Raw genomic sequence first — 19,297 nt, 5'->3', positions numbered from 1 at the left:
TCTAATCCTGTTAATATGAAATAAGATGCTCCCGAGCAGGTTTAAGTTTGCGCACCTGTTGCTATGACAGCAAGTCCAGGATGAGCTTCAAAGAACCAAACAATCCAAGATCATGCCGAATCGCCAACAATCAAATCCAGCTAAGTGAGTTAGCGACGTATGAAGAACGGCTCAGATCCAGACACACACACTTCAGTGAGCAAAGCTAATAACCATATACAGTATATATATGAATGATTTCAATGCTCTGAAGCTTCCACTTCCACTCTAAAGTAATTTAGTTACTTATGTAGTGTTTATTACCTTTTTATTTACAATTTTCTGCAGCCACATTATTGTTATGTTCAAGGTCTGTCTTGTTAGTATTGTCTAGTATTTCTTTAATGCCTGTTTATTTGTACATTTGTCTGGTTTCAGTAAGAAAACACAGTCTGTATATGTAGGGCCACTTCTAGCCTTTTTTAGTAGCCTACATTTTAAAGTTAAATGCATCAATCTCGTGCACTCTGAGAGCTCAAGATTAAGAGCTTCACCCATGACCTGTGCACACACTGAACAAAGAAGCATTGACTTGTCCCTGGACATTAAAGAGCGCTCGCACATCTCTTTAGTTGTGATATAGAGTCTCAGTCTACTTTACATTATATGTGTGTATGTGTATGTGTCGTCCACTATGTAGGAAGCACACGTGACGGATTGAGACGCGGGCCGCGCGACGTCAGCAGCGTGACGTCAGCGTCAGCTCCCCTGGGCCAGTGCGCATGCGCGGTCTCCACTACTGTCTGCACTTCCTGTTGATGCTCTTCTTCTTCTTTTCCTCCTTCTTCTTCTCGCGCGCAGTCATGGCGCTGCTCACTGCAGGTACAGATGCTTTATTCATAACTCATGATCATATCTGAGATATCGTGATCAGGCAGTGATGGTGTGATGGTGTGTGTTTGCAGTTTTCTCCTGTCTTCTCCTCAGTCCGCTGCTCGTGGCTCATGTGCAGGATCTCGATGACATGTAAGATAGTCCGGCTCGTTTGCTATTTTCTTTTTTTCAAATTAATTTTCATGAGGTGGACAATTTTTATAATGAGGAATGTCGACAAATGTAAGGCTCACTTGAAACAGTCTGAGTTTATTGCAGTTTGAATGAAAGTGTTGGAAAGTTAAGGTGTGTATGATCTGATGCATTAATATCTGAATGATCGCGTGACTGACGCATGATTCATAACTCTGTATGTGTATGTGTTTCATCTTTTCTGCTTCTGGTTATATCTTGCTTTGAGAAAGCGGATTGTGCTTTAATGCGTAATTCAGCCATAAAGCTCATGATCACAGTCTGCATTGTTTAAGATGAAACTCATGAAACTGCTTGATCAGTAGTTTTCTCTTCTGTACTGAGTCTACACACACACACACACACACTCACTCACACACACACACACTCACTCACTCACAGTGTTTTATTCTGGACGTGAGTTTGAAAGAAAGTCAAAGCATGAGATTCTCCAGACACTGGAAGAGATGTTCATCATCATCATCATCAGATCAGAGATGTTCATCTTCATCATCATCATCATCAGATCAGAGATGTTCTTCATCATCATCAGAGATGTTCATCATCATCATCAGAGATCTTCATCATCATCAGAGATCTTCATCATCATCAGAGATGTTCTTCATCATCAGAGATGTTCATCATGTTCATCATCATCAGAGATGTTCTTCATCATCAGAGATGTTCATCATGTTCATCATCATCAGAGATGTTCTTCATCATCAGAGATGTTCATCATCATCATCAGAGATGTTCATCATGTTCATCATCATCAGAGATGTTCTTCATCATCATCAGAGATGTTCATCATCATCATCAGAGATCTTCATCATCATCAGAGATCTTCATCATCATCAGAGATGTTCTTCATCATCAGAGATGTTCATCATCATCATCAGAGATCTTCATCATCATCAGAGATCTTCATCATCATCAGAGATGTTCTTCATCATCAGAGATGTTCATCATCATCATCAGAGATGTTCATCATCATCATCAGAGATCTTCATCATCATCAGAGATCTTCATCATCATCAGAGATGTTCTTCATCATCAGAGATGTTCATCATCATCATCAGAGATGTTCATCATCATCAGAGATCTTCATCATCATCAGAGATGTTCTTCATCATCAGAGATGTTCATCATCATCATCAGAGATGTTCATCATCATCAGAGATCTTCATCATCATCAGAGATGTTCTTCATCATCAGAGATCTTCATCATCATCAGAGATGTTCTTCATCATCAGAGATGTTCATCATCATCATCAGAGATGTTCATCATCATCATCAGAGATGTTCTTCATCATCAGAGATGTTCATCATCATCAGAGATGTTCATCATCATCAGAGATGTTCATCATCATCAGAGATGTTCATCATGTTCATCATCATCAGAGATGTTCATCATCATCAGAGATGTTCATCATCATCAGAGATGTTCATCATGTTCATCATCATCAGAGATGTTCATCATCATCAGAGATGTTCATCATCATCAGAGATGTTCATCATGTTCATCATCATCAGAGATGTTCATCATGTTCATCATCATCAGAGATGTTCATCATCATCAGAGATGTTCATCATGTTCATCATCATCAGAGATGTTCTTCATCATCAGAGATGTTCATCATGTTCTTCATCATCAGAGATGTTCATCATCATCATCAGAGATCTTCATCATCATCAGAGATCTTCATCATCATCAGAGATGTTCTTCATCATCAGAGATGTTCATCATCATCATCAGAGATGTTCATCATCATCATCAGAGATCTTCATCATCATCAGAGATCTTCATCATCATCAGAGATGTTCTTCATCATCAGAGATGTTCATCATCATCATCAGAGATGTTCATCATCATCATCAGAGATGTTCATCATCATCAGAGATGTTCATCATCATCAGAGATGTTCATCATCATCAGAGATGTTCATCATGTTCATCATCATCAGAGATGTTCATCATCAGATCAGAGATCTTCATCATCATCAGAGATCTTCATCATCATCAGAGATCTTCATCATCAGAGATGTTCATCTTCATCATCAGAGATGTTCATCTTCATCATCAGAGATGTTCTTCATCATCAGAGATGTTCTTCATCATCAGAGATGTTCATCATGTTCATCATCATCAGAGATGTTCTTCATCATCAGAGATGTTCATCATGTTCATCATCATCAGAGATGTTCTTCATCATCAGAGATGTTCTTCATCATCAGAGATGTTCATCATGTTCATCATCATCAGAGATGTTCATCATCAGATCAGAGATCTTCATCATCATCAGAGATCTTCATCATCATCAGAGATCTTCATCATCAGAGATGTTCATCTTCATCATCAGAGATGTTCATCTTCATCATCAGAGATGTTCATCTTCATCATCAGAGATGTTCATCATCAGATCAGAGATCTTCATCATCATCAGAGATCTTCATCATCAGAGATGTTCATCATCAGAGATCTTCATCATCAGAGATGTTCATCTTCATCATCAGAGATCTTCATCATCAGAGATGTTCATCTTCATCATCAGAGATCTTCATCATCAGAGATGTTCATCTTCATCATCAGAGATGTTCATCATCAGAGATCTTCATCATCAGAGATGTTCATCTTCATCATCAGAGATGTTCATCTTCATCATCAGAGATGTTCATCATCAGAGATCTTCATCATCAGAGATGTTCATCTTCATCATCAGAGATGTTCATCTTCATCATCAGAGATGTTCATCTTCATCATCAGAGATGTTCATCTTCATCATCAGAGATGTTCATCATCAGAGATGTTCATCTTCATCATCAGAGATGTTCATCTTCATCATCAGAGATGTTCATCATCAGAGATGTTCATCTTCATCATCAGAGATGTTCATCATCAGAGATGTTCATCATCATCATCAGAGATGTTCATCATCATCATCAGAGATCTTCATCATCAGAGATCTTCATCATCAGAGATCTTCATCTTCATCATCAGAGATCTTCATCATCATCATCATCATCATCAGATCAGAGATGTTCATCATCATCATCATCATCATCATCAGAGATCTTCATCATCAGAGATCTTCATCATCAGAGATGTTCATCTTCATCATCAGAGATCTTCATCATCATCATCATCATCAGAGATCTTCATCATCATCATCAGAGATGTTCATCTTCATCATCAGAGATCTTCATCATCAGAGATGTTCATCTTCATCATCAGAGATGTTCATCATCAGATCAGAGATGTTCATCATCATCATCATCATCATCAGATCAGAGATCTTCATCATCAGAGATCTTCATCATCAGAGATGTTCATCATCATGTAAACGATAAATCTGTCGTCCATTACTCTAATGATCTCTAAAAGACAAACACAAACAGATTCATATAAACTCTGACGCTTCGAAACGATCATAAAGTTATAAATAAATCATTATTAATGGAGCGTTAAATCCAGTTCTTCTGAAGAGACTCGATCGCTTTATTTGAAGAACAGGTTTAATTCAGGAGTCAGAGCCTGTTACTCCCAGTGTGTGTGTGTGTGTGTGTGTGTGTGTGTGTGTGTGTGTGTTCCATCAGTGTGTTAGAGCAGAACACGAAGCGTTACAGTCGGACTGATGTTGTGTGTTCAGTGAATGCAGATGTTGTGTGTTTGTGTGTTTCCCGCAGGTTTAAGGAGAACCGAATGGATGACGTCTGGCTGGTGGATGTGAGTGACCCTTCCTGCAGATCATGTTACTGTAGTGTGTGTGTACGTGTACGGTAGACTCAGTGTGTGTGTGTGTGTGTGTGTGTGTGTGTGTGTGTGTGTGTGTGTGTGTGTGTCCTGTAGTTCTACGCCCCGTGGTGTGGATACTGTAAGAAGCTGGAGCCGGTCTGGCAGGAGGTCGGAGCAGAGCTCGCACACTCCGGGTCGCCAGTGCGAGTCGGGAAGATGGACGCCACTGCATACTCAGGTGATCTCACACACACACACACAGACTGAGTCTACACACACTCACACACACACTCAGTCCTGCTGTCACGGAAAGCTCAATGTCAGGAATACCTGGAGATCAGCTTCGCTTTAGTTAAAAAGTGATTGACATTAAACAGGAAGAGGTTTAGAGTTGGGCGATATATCAGAAGTACGCAACAGTAAGCGGTCCTCGTTCAGTTTCTGAAAACAATAACAGTTCATAATAAAACAAGAAGCTTTAGGACATATGCATACACCAGAAGAAAGATCCTAATGAGCGTCAGGGACAGCGAGTGTGTGACTGCGCATCAGATCTGAAGAAACACTCGTTACTGGGATGAGTCTCGGCATAAAGTGAACACTGAAGGGATCTGAACACTGTTTACATTCACGCACACGTAGGCCTGGGCGATATGGCCAAAACAAATGATCACGATAATTGTTTTATATCAGTCGATATCGATAATTATCACGATAAATGTCAAATCTTTATTTCTTTCAAGTTTAAAGGCAGATTTTTGCTCCTCAGTGAAAGTTGTAGAGACCAGAGCGTTAACTGTGGTTTTAAACTACTCTTTATTGTCAGATCATATCATGACAAACACTTGCCGAACAGGAGAACATTTCACAAATCTGAGGTAGAACATTCAAACATTTGTCATTTTTCCTTAACAAATAAATATCTTTATTGGAAAATTAATTTCTTAGTGTCTGCATGTGCTAATAGGGGACATTGATTCCAGTCTTGAAACAGGTTTGTGTCGCCTGACTTTGATGGCTCGTATCTTCAGTTTGCAGTGCAGGCTGCAATATTAATATTACACGTTTTGTCTCGAAACGCATATTTGACAGTGAGTTGACAGTAGTATTAGCTTGAGTTAGTTACAAAAACAGTAACATCTGTTAAAAAAAAGTAACAACCTAATTTTTATTTGGTAAAATGTAATATTCTGACATCCAGTATCATGATAACCACAGATAAGCACCTCACTATCATGGCTAACGTAACTTTATGGTTTCTATGGTATTTGTTTGAAAAACAGTAGCCTAAATACATTATTAAATACTGTAATCATATTCCATTAGTCCTTTAATACATTGTCTACATTAATAATATAATACAATTCAATATGTATATCCCACATTTCATGGTGCAGTTAATATGACTAGGCTAACGTGACAGTAAATCCCTGGTAAACGATGGGGATTAGTGGAGGGAAAAGCCTTCAGACTGTATCGTTGTGCACAGTGTTTCTCCTGTTTGTCAGCGCTGTTTCATCTGCCTTTAAACTGGTTTAAATCACGGAGACGTGTGTGTTCTTCGCTGAACTCAAGCGCTTCTCGCTGGATCTCGTGACGAGAGCGATCAGAGTAAACGGCTCTGCTAGTGAGCTCGCGCTGCGCTGCCGTTTGGACTCGGAGCCGAGCGGATTAATGGTCCGTGTGGCGCGCGGTTATAATGAGTTTTGTTCCGCTTTTGGTGCATAAATATTATCGAACATTTATCGTTTACATATCGTTTTATAGAGAAAAATTGATATCGCGATAATTATCGTTATCGTTTTATCGCCCAGCCCTACTCAGGCATAACTGCATGTTTTTAACTCAATATGGATCTCTCAGGCCGCAGAACACACATTATATGAAAATCCCAATGAAATGTTGACAGGTGCTGTTCAATAACAGTTATTGCTGTGTCATGTGACTGGTTGTTGATGTGTTGATGCAGGAATGGCCTCAGAGTTCGGCGTGCGAGGATATCCCACCATTAAACTGTGAGTCTGTCACCAACATTATTAACATATTAAAATCTCTGTGTTCAAAGTTGAAGAGTTTGGCAGCTGATTGATCCTAAAGGGATCAAGACATCTTTTGACATATAAGAGGCCTTTGCACCATTAAAACATCCTGCAAGTTTCATACCTTAAAACATCCTCATTATAAACAAAACATTTATTTATTCAAGCTCCAAAAACAGCTCGTTTTGATATTGCGATATCTGTGATGTCACACAGGTAAATATATTTGCATATGCCCGCCTCCAGAGTGAGACATCGACCAATAGTTATACATCACACCATAGGCTGTGACTAAAGGCCCCGCCCACTGGCGTTCAGTCGAGTAACGGCTGATTATAATGACTGACGCTGATACACTGATACAGTATACAGATGTGTGTTCAGATTATAATGACTGACGCTGTCTACACTGATACAGTATACAGATGTGTGTTCAGATTATAATGACTGACGCTGATACACTGATACAGTATACAGATGTGTGTTCAGATTATAATGACTGATGCTGATACACTGATACAGTATACAGATGTGTGTTCAGATTATAATGACTGACGCTGATACACCGATACAGTATACAGATGTGTGTTCAGATTATAATGACTGACGCTGATACACCGATACAGTATACAGATGTGTGTTCAGATTATAATGACTGAAGCTGTCTACACTGATACAGTATACAGATGTGTGTTCAGATTATAATGACTGACGCTGTCTACACTGATACAGTATACAGATGTGTGTTCAGATTATAATGACTGACACTGTCTACACTGATACAGTATACAGATGTGTGTTCAGATTATAATGACTGACACTGATACACTGATACAGTACACAGATGTGTGTTCAGATTATAATGACTGACGCTGATACACTGATACAGTATACAGATGTGTGTTCAGATTATAATGACTGACGCTGATACACTGATACAGTATACAGATGTGTGTTCAGATTATAATGACTGACGCTGATACACTGATACAGTATACAGATGTGTGTTCAGATTATAATGACTGACGCTGATACACTGATACAGTATACAGATGTGTGTTCAGATTATAATGACTGACGCTGTCTACACTGATACAGTATACAGATGTGTGTTCAGATTATAATGACTGACGCTGATACACTGATACAGTATACAGATGTGTGTTCAGATTATAATGACTGACGCTGTCTACACTGATACAGTATACAGATGTGTGTTCAGATTATAATGACTGATGATGATACACTGATACAGTATACAGATGTGTGTTCAGATTATAATGACTGACGCTGTCTACACTGATACAGTATACAGATGTGTGTTCAGATTATAATGACTGACGCTGTCTACACTGATACAGTATACAGATGTGTGTTCAGATTATAATGACTGATGCTGTCTACACTGATACAGTATACAGATGTGTGTTCAGATTATAATGACTGACGATGATACACTAATACAGTATACAGATGTGTGTTCAGATTATAATGACTGAAGCTGTCTACACTGATACAGTATACAGATGTGTGTTCAGATTATAATGACTGATGATGATACACTGATACAGTATACAGATGTGTGTTCAGATTATAATGACTGATGATGATACACTGATACAGTATACAGATGTGTGTTCAGATTATAATGACTGAAGCTGTCTACACTGATACAGTATACAGATGTGTGTTCAGATTATAATGACTGATGATGATACACTGATACAGTATACAGATGTGTGTTCAGATTATAATGACTGATGATGATACACTGATACAGTATACAGATGTGTGTTCAGATTATAATGACTGATGATGATACACTGATACAGTATACAGATGTGTGTTCAGATTATAATGACTGAAGCTGTCTACACTGATACAGTATACAGATGTGTGTTCAGATTATAATGACTGACGCTGATACACTGATACAGTATACAGATGTGTGTTCAGATTATAATGACTGACGCTGTCTACACTGATACAGTATACAGATGTGTGTTCAGATTATAATGACTGACGCTGATACACTGATACAGTATACAGATGTGTGTTCAGATTATAATGACTGACGCTGTCTACACTGATACAGTATACAGATGTGTGTTCAGATTATAATGACTGACGCTGATACACTGATACAGTATACAGATGTGTGTTCAGATTATAATGACTGACGCTGTCTACACTGATACAGTATACAGATGTGTGTTCAGATTATAATGACTGAAGCTGTCTACACTGATACAGTATACAGATGTGTGTTCAGATTATAATGACTGAAGCTGTCTATAGGGCTGTCGCGATAACCGCAATATCGCAGTACCGCGCTACTGACAAGCCAACCGCAGAGGAATTCAAGTAACCGCAGCAACCGCGATATTCACGTGTTTTCTTTTTTCATAAGGCTATACCCTTCTTGTTTTGAACTTCGTGCATGTATTGAATGTTAAATAAGTTAATAATGATAATAAGACGCGGCAATCATGGTTTTATCATGGTGATTTGTACAGAGGCTTCGTGGATTTGCCTAAACAGACAGTGAATGAGAGTGATCGACTGAGTGCGTGCGATTACCTGCGTCTGTCTTTGAGGTCAAGTCATATATTCGTGAAAAGGTTGCCGTGTCCAAGGAAAGTTAAATATTTGTCCTGTCATCCTTTTAACGTTTAAAATAAAGGTTACCATGAATGGCATCAGCGACAGCGCTGGTCAGCATCCACAGCACGAGGAACTCGCGGTCACGGGAAACAAAACTCAGTGAGTCACGCATTGAATCAATGCCATTTGTCTCCATTAAGTGAAGCTTCAGTCAGAGAATGTCTAATAAGACGGGCTCTGCTTCAGTGTTACCCGTGCGACGCATTGCTGGTCAGCTGAGCCTTGAAAAGTGGAGCTCAAAGTTAAAAAATAATTAACCTTGTTTCATTACTATCTTTTAATGAATCAATCAGCGTTTTTGAACGTGTTGTTGAATGAATAGTTTAATGACTCACTCAAAGACAGTCCGTTGCCGTAACAACTGCGCGCTGAGTGACAGGCTTTCAATGCGGAGAGACGCTGTTTAGTTTCGGTTTATTGGTTACTAAAAATGTACTCGTTTTTGTGCATGCTGATTATTTATATAGCAACAAATAAATATAAATAAATCAAAATAAATTAATAAATGCGGTAAAACCGCATATCGCGCTATTGAGCCACTCAAAATTACCGCAAGGGAAAATCCTTCACCGCGACAGCCCTAGCTGTCTACACTGATACAGTATACAGATGTGTGTTCAGATTATAATGACTGAAGCTGTCTACACTGATACAGTATACAGATGTGTGTTCAGATTATAATGACTGACGCTGTCTACACTGATACAGTATACAGATGTGTGTTCAGATTATAATGACTGATGCTGTCTACACTGATACAGTATACAGATGTGTGTTCAGATTATAATGACTGACGCTGTCTACACTGATACAGTATACAGATGTGTGTTCAGATTATAATGACTGACGCTGATACACCGATACAGTATACAGATGTGTGTTCAGATTATAATGACTGACGCTGTCTACACTGATATAGTATACAGATGTGTGTTCAGATTATAATGACTGACGCTGATACACTGATACAGTATACAGATGTGTGTTCAGATTATAATGACTGACGCTGTCTACACTGATACAGTATACAGATGTGTGTTCAGATTATAATGACTGAAGCTGTCTACACTGATACAGTATACAGATGTGTGTTCAGATTATAATGACTGACGCTGTCTACACTGATACAGTATACAGATGTGTGTTCAGATTATAATGACTGACACTGATACACTGATACAGTACACAGATGTGTGTTCAGATTATAATGACTGACGCTGATACACTGATACAGTATACAGATGTGTGTTCAGATTATAATGACTGACGCTGATACACTGATACAGTATACAGATGTGTGTTCAGATTATAATGACTGACGCTGATACACTGATACAGTATACAGATGTGTGTTCAGATTATAATGACTGAAGCTGATACACTGATACAGTATACAGATGTGTGTTCAGATTATAATGACTGACGCTGTCTACACTGATACAGTATACAGATGTGTGTTCAGATTATAATGACTGACGCTGATACACTGATACAGTATACAGATGTGTGTTCAGATTATAATGACTGACGCTGTCTACACTGATACAGTATACAGATGTGTGTTCAGATTATAATGACTGATGATGATACACTGATACAGTATACAGATGTGTGTTCAGATTATAATGACTGACGCTGTCTACACTGATACAGTATACAGATGTGTGTTCAGATTATAATGACTGACGCTGTCTACACTGATACAGTATACAGATGTGTGTTCAGATTATAATGACTGACGCTGATACACTGATACAGTATACAGATGTGTGTTCAGATTATAATGACTGAAGCTGATACACTGATACAGTATACAGATGTGTGTTCAGATTATAATGACTGATGATGATACACTGATACAGTATACAGATGTGTGTTCAGATTATAATGACTGACGCTGATACACTGATACAGTATACAGATGTGTGTTCAGATTATAATGACTGATGATGATACACTGATACAGTATACAGATGTGTGTTCAGATTATAATGACTGAAGCTGATACACTGATACAGTATACAGATGTGTGTTCAGATTATAATGACTGATGATGATACACTGATACAGTATACAGATGTGTGTTCAGATTATAATGACTGATGATGATACACTGATACAGTATACAGATGTGTGTTCAGATTATAATGACTGACGCTGATACACTGATACAGTATACAGATGTGTGTTCAGATTATAATGACTGATGATGATACACTGATACAGTATACAGATGTGTGTTCAGATTATAATGACTGACGCTGATACACTGATACAGTATACAGATGTGTGTTCAGATTATAATGACTGACGCTGTCTACACTGATACAGTATACAGATGTGTGTTCAGATTATAATGACTGACGCTGTCTACACTGATACAGTATACAGATGTGTGTTCAGATTATAATGACTGACGCTGTCTACACTGATACAGTATACAGATGTGTGTTCAGATTATAATGACTGAAGCTGTCTACACTGATACAGTATACAGATGTGTGTTCAGATTATAATGACTGATGATGATACACTGATACAGTATACAGATGTGTGTTCAGATTATAATGACTGATGATGATACACTGATACAGTATACAGATGTGTGTTCAGATTATAATGACTGACGCTGATACACCGATACAGTATACAGATGTGTGTTCAGATTATAATGACTGACGCTGTCTACACTGATATAGTATACAGATGTGTGTTCAGATTATAATGACTGACGCTGATACACTGATACAGTATACAGATGTGTGTTCAGATTATAATGACTGACGCTGATACACTGATACAGTATACAGATGTGTGTTCAGATTATAATGACTGACGCTGTCTACACTGATATAGTATACAGATGTGTGTTCAGATTATAATGACTGACGCTGATACACCGATACAGTATACAGATGTGTGTTCAGATTATAATGACTGACGCTGTCTACACTGATATAGTATACAGATGTGTGTTCAGATTATAATGACTGACGCTGATACACTGATACAGTATACAGATGTGTGTTCAGATTATAATGACTGACGCTGATACACTGATACAGTATACAGATGTGTGTTCAGATTATAATGACTGATGATGATACACTGATACAGTATACAGATGTGTGTTCAGATTATAATGACTGACGCTGATACACTGATACAGTATACAGATGTGTGTTCAGATTATAATGACTGACGTTGTCTACACTGATATAGTATACAGATGTGTGTTCAGATTATAATGACTGACGCTGATACACTGATACAGTATACAGATGTGTGTTCAGATTATAATGACTGACGCTGATACACTGATACAGTATACAGATGTGTGTTCAGATTATAATGACTGACGCTGTCTACACTGATATAGTATACAGATGTGTGTTCAGATTATAATGACTGACGCTGATACACCGATACAGTATACAGATGTGTGTTCAGATTATAATGACTGACGCTGTCTACACTGATATAGTATACAGATGTGTGTTCAGATTATAATGACTGACGCTGATACACTGATACAGTATACAGATGTGTGTTCAGATTATAATGACTGACGCTGATACACTGATACAGTATACAGATGTGTGTTCAGATTATAATGACTGATGATGATACACTGATACAGTATACAGATGTGTGTTCAGATTATAATGACTGACGCTGATACACTGATACAGTATACAGATGTGTGTTCAGATTATAATGACTGATGCTGTCTACACTGATACAGTATACAGATGTGTGTTCAGATTATAATGACTGACGCTGTCTACACTGATATAGTATACAGATGTGTGTTCAGATTATAATGACTGACGCTGATACACCGATACAGTATACAGATGTGTGTTCAGATTATAATGACTGACGCTGTCTACACTGATATAGTATACAGATGTGTGTTCAGATTATAATGACTGACGCTGATACACTGATACAGTATACAGATGTGTGTTCAGATTATAATGACTGACGCTGTCTACACTGATACAGTATACAGATGTGTGTTCAGATTATAATGACTGACGCTGATACACTGATACAGTATACAGATGTGTGTTCAGATTATAATGACTGAAGCTGTCTACACTGATACAGTATACAGATGTGTGTTCAGATTATAATGACTGATGATGATACACTGATACAGTATACAGATGTGTGTTCAGATTATAATGACTGATGATGATACACTGATACAGTATACAGATGTGTGTTCAGATTATAATGACTGATGATGATACACTGATACAGTATACAGATGTGTGTTCAGATTATAATGACTGAAGCTGTCTACACTGATACAGTATACAGATGTGTGTTCAGATTATAATGACTGACGCTGATACAGTATACAGATGTGTGTTCAGATTATAATGACTGACGCTGTCTACACTGATACAGTATACAGATGTGTGTTCAGATTATAATGACTGATGATGATACACTGATACAGTATACAGATGTGTGTTCAGATTATAATGACTGACGCTGTCTACACTGATACAGTATACAGATGTGTGTTCAGATTATAATGACTGACGCTGATACACTGATACAGTATACAGATGTGTGTTCAGATTATAATGACTGACGCTGTCTACACTGATACAGTATACAGATGTGTGTTCAGATTATAATGACTGACGCTGTCTACACTGATACAGTATACAGATGTGTGTTCAGATTATAATGACTGACGCTGTCTACACTGATACAGTATACAGATGTGTGTTCAGATTATAATGACTGACGCTGTCTACACTGATACAGTATACAGATGTGTGTTCAGATTATAATGACTGACGCTGTCTACACTGATACAGTATACAGATGTGTGTTCAGATTATAATGACTGACGCTGTCTACACTGATACAGTATACAGATGTGTGTTCAGATTATAATGACTGAAGCTGTCTACACTGATACAGTATACAGATGTGTGTTCAGATTATAATGACTGATGATGATACACTGATACAGTATACAGATGTGTGTTCAGATTATAATGACTGATGATGATACACTGATACAGTATACAGATGTGTGTTCAGATTATAATGACTGACGCTGATACACCGATACAGTATACAGATGTGTGTTCAGATTATAATGACTGACGCTGTCTACACTGATATAGTATACAGATGTGTGTTCAGATTATAATGACTGACGCTGATACACTGATACAGTATACAGATGTGTGTTCAGATTATAATGACTGACGCTGATACACTGATACAGTATACAGATGTGTGTTCAGATTATAATGACTGACGCTGTCTACACTGATATAGTATACAGATGTGTGTTCAGATTATAATGACTGACGCTGATACACTGATACAGTATACAGATGTGTGTTCAGATTATAATGACTGAAGCTGTCTACACTGATACAGTATACAGATGTGTGTTCAGATTATAATGACTGACGCTGATACACCGATACAGTATACAGATGTGTGTTCAGATTATAATGACTGACGCTGTCTACACTGATATAGTATACAGATGTGTGTTCAGATTATAATGACTGACGCTGATACACTGATACAGTATACAGATGTGTGTTCAGATTATAATGACTGACGCTGATACACTGATACAGTATACAGATGTGTGTTCAGATTATAATGACTGATGATGATACACTGATACAGTATACAGATGTGTGTTCAGATTATAATGACTGACGCTGATACACTGATACAGTATACAGATGTGTGTTCAGATTATAATGACTGACGCTGTCTACACTGATACAGTATACAGATGTGTGTTCAGATTATAATGACTGACGCTGTCTACACTGATACAGTATACAGATGTGTGTTCAGATTATAATGACTGACGCTGTCTACACTGATATAGTATACAGATGTGTGTTCAGATTATAATGACTGACGCTGTCTACACTGATACAGTATACAGATGTGTGTTCAGATTATAATGACTGACGCTGTCTACACTGATACAGTATACAGATGTGTGTTCAGATTATAATGACTGACGCTGATACACTGATACAGTATACAGATGTGTGTTCAGATTATAATGACTGACGCTGTCTACACTGATACAGTATACAGATGTGTGTTCAGATTATAATGACTGATGATGATACACTGATACAGTATACAGATGTGTGTTCAGATTATAATGACTGACGCTGTCTACACTGATACAGTATACAGATGTGTGTTCAGATTATAATGACTGACGATGATACACTAATACAGTATACAGATGTGTGTTCAGATTATAATGACTGAAGCTGTCTACACTGATACAGTATACAGATGTGTGTTCAGATTATAATGACTGATGATGATACACTGATACAGTATACAGATGTGTGTTCAGATTATAATGACTGATGATGATACACTGATACAGTATACAGATGTGTGTTCAGATTATAATGACTGATGATGATACACTGATACAGTATACAGATGTGTGTTCAGATTATAATGACTGAAGCTGTCTACACTGATACAGTATACAGATGTGTGTTCAGATTATAATGACTGACGCTGATACACTGATACAGTATACAGATGTGTGTTCAGATTATAATGACTGACGCTGTCTACACTGATACAGTATACAGATGTGTGTTCAGATTATAATGACTGATGATGATACACTGATACAGTATACAGATGTGTGTTCAGATTATAATGACTGACGCTGTCTACACTGATACAGTATACAGATGTGTGTTCAGATTATAATGACTGACGCTGATACACTGATACAGTATACAGATGTGTGTTCAGATTATAATGACTGACGCTGTCTACACTGATACAGTATACAGATGTGTGTTCAGATTATAATGACTGACGCTGATACACTGATACAGTATACAGATGTGTGTTCAGATTATAATGACTGACGCTGTCTACACTGATACAGTATACAGATGTGTGTTCAGATTATAATGACTGAAGCTGTCTACACTGATACAGTATACAGATGTGTGTTCAGATTATAATGACTGAAGCTGTCTACACTGATACAGTATACAGATGTGTGTTCAGATTATAATGACTGAAGCTGTCTACACTGATACAGTATACAGATGTGTGTTCAGATTATAATGACTGACGCTGTCTACACTGATACAGTATACAGATGTGTGTTCAGATTATAATGACTGACACTGATACACTGATACAGTACACAGATGTGTGTTCAGATTATAATGACTGACGCTGATACACTGATACAGTATACAGATGTGTGTTCAGATTATAATGACTGACGCTGATACACTGATACAGTATACAGATGTGTGTTCAGATTATAATGACTGACGCTGATACACTGATACAGTATACAGATGTGTGTTCAGATTATAATGACTGACGCTGATACACTGATACAGTATACAGATGTGTGTTCAGATTATAATGACTGATGATGATACACTGATACAGTATACAGATGTGTGTTCAGATTATAATGACTGACGCTGATACACCGATACAGTATACAGATGTGTGTTCAGATTATAATGACTGACGCTGTCTACACTGATATAGTATACAGATGTGTGTTCAGATTATAATGACTGACGCTGTCTACACTGATATAGTATACAGATGTGTGTTCAGATTATAATGACTGAAGCTGATACACTGATACAGTATACAGATGTGTGTTCAGATTATAATGACTGACGCTGTCTACACTGATACAGTATACAGATGTGTGTTCAGATTATAATGACTGACGCTGATACACTGATACAGTATACAGATGTGTGTTCAGATTATAATGACTGACGCTGTCTACACTGATACAGTATACAGATGTGTGTTCAGATTATAATGACTGATGATGATACACTGATACAGTATACAGATGTGTGTTCAGATTATAATGACTGACGCTGTCTACACTGATACAGTATACAGATGTGTGTTCAGATTATAATGACTGACGCTGATACACTGATACAGTATACAGATGTGTGTTCAGATTATAATGACTGACGCTGTCTACACTGATACAGTATACAGATGTGTGTTCAGATTATAATGACTGACGCTGTCTACACTGATACAGTATACAGATGTGTGTTCAGATTATAATGACTGAAGCTGTCTACACTGATACAGTATACAGATGTGTGTTCAGATTATAATGACTGATGATGATACACTGATACAGTATACAGATGTGTGTTCAGATTATAATGACTGATGATGATACACTGATACAGTATACAGATGTGTGTTCAGATTATAATGACTGACGCTGATACACCGATACAGTATACAGATGTGTGTTCAGATTATAATGACTGACGCTGTCTACACTGATATAGTATACAGATGTGTGTTCAGATTATAATGACTGACGCTGATACACTGATACAGTATACAGATGTGTGTTCAGATTATAATGACTGACGCTGATACACTGATACAGTATACAGATGTGTGTTCAGATTATAATGACTGAAGCTGATACACTGATACAGTATACAGATGTGTGTTCAGATTATAATGACTGACGCTGATACACTGATACAGTATACAGATGTGTGTTCAGATTATAATGACTGAAGCTGATACACTGATACAGTATACAGATGTGTGTTCAGATTATAATGACTGACGCTGTCTACACTGATACAGTATACAGATGTGTGTTCAGATTATAATGACTGACGCTGATACACTGATACAGTATACAGATGTGTGTTCAGATTATAATGACTGACGCTGTCTACACTGATATAGTATACAGATGTGTGTTCAGATTATAATGACTGACGCTGATACACTGATACAGTATACAGATGTGTGTTCAGATTATAATGACTGACGCTGATACACTGATACAGTATACAGATGTGTGTTCAGATTATAATGACTGATGATGATACACTGATACAGTATACAGATGTGTGTTCAGATTATAATGACTGACGCTGTCTACACTGATATAGTATACAGATGTGTGTTCAGATTATAATGACTGACGCTGATACACCGATACAGTATACAGATGTGTGTTCAGATTATAATGACTGACGCTGTCTACACTGATATAGTATACAGATGTGTGTTCAGATTATAATGACTGACGCTGATACACTGATACAGTATACAGATGTGTGTTCAGATTATAATGACTGACGCTGATACACTGATACAGTATACAGATGTGTGTTCAGATTATAATGACTGATGATGATACACTGATACAGTATACAGATGTGTGTTCAGATTATAATGACTGACGCTGATACACTGATACAGTATACAGATGTGTGTTCAGATTATAATGACTGACGCTGATACACTGATATAGTATACAGATGTGTGTTCAGATTATAATGACTGACGCTGATACACTGATACAGTATACAGATGTGTGTTCAGATTATAATGACTGACGCTGATACACTGATACAGTATACAGATGTGTGTTCAGATTATAATGACTGACGCTGATACACTGATACAGTATACAGATGTGTGTTCAGATTATAATGACTGACGCTGTCTACACTGATATAGTATACAGATGTGTGTTCAGATTATAATGACTGACGCTGATACACTGATACAGTATACAGATGTGTGTTCAGATTATAATGACTGACGCTGATACACTGATACAGTATACAGATGTGTGTTCAGATTATAATGACTGACGCTGTCTACACTGATATAGTATACAGATGTGTGTTCAGATTATAATGACTGACGCTGATACACCGATACAGTATACAGATGTGTGTTCAGATTATAATGACTGACGCTGTCTACACTGATAT

General features: G+C 37.5%; 1 protein-coding gene across 1 annotated transcript in view; it reads left to right on the top strand.

Moving 5' to 3' along the window:
- Positions 1 to 739: 739 nt before the first annotated feature.
- The window catches only part of tmx3b (thioredoxin related transmembrane protein 3b), a 36,381-nt gene continuing 17,823 nt past the window's right edge, over positions 740 to 19,297 (top strand). Inside the window, 5 exon segments of the mRNA XM_079863916.1 lie at positions 740 to 861; positions 945 to 1,005; positions 4,728 to 4,767; positions 4,891 to 5,014; positions 6,746 to 6,791. Coding sequence (XP_079720042.1) covers positions 762 to 861; positions 945 to 1,005; positions 4,728 to 4,767; positions 4,891 to 5,014; positions 6,746 to 6,791 — 371 coding nt within the window. The 5' untranslated portion in view covers positions 740 to 761.

Source organism: Squalius cephalus, assembly GCF_949319135.1.
Source record: "Squalius cephalus genome assembly, chromosome: 25".
In the NCBI taxonomy this organism is placed as follows: domain Eukaryota; kingdom Metazoa; phylum Chordata; class Actinopteri; order Cypriniformes; family Leuciscidae; genus Squalius; species Squalius cephalus.
This window is presented reverse-complemented; position numbering and strand designations above follow the sequence as displayed.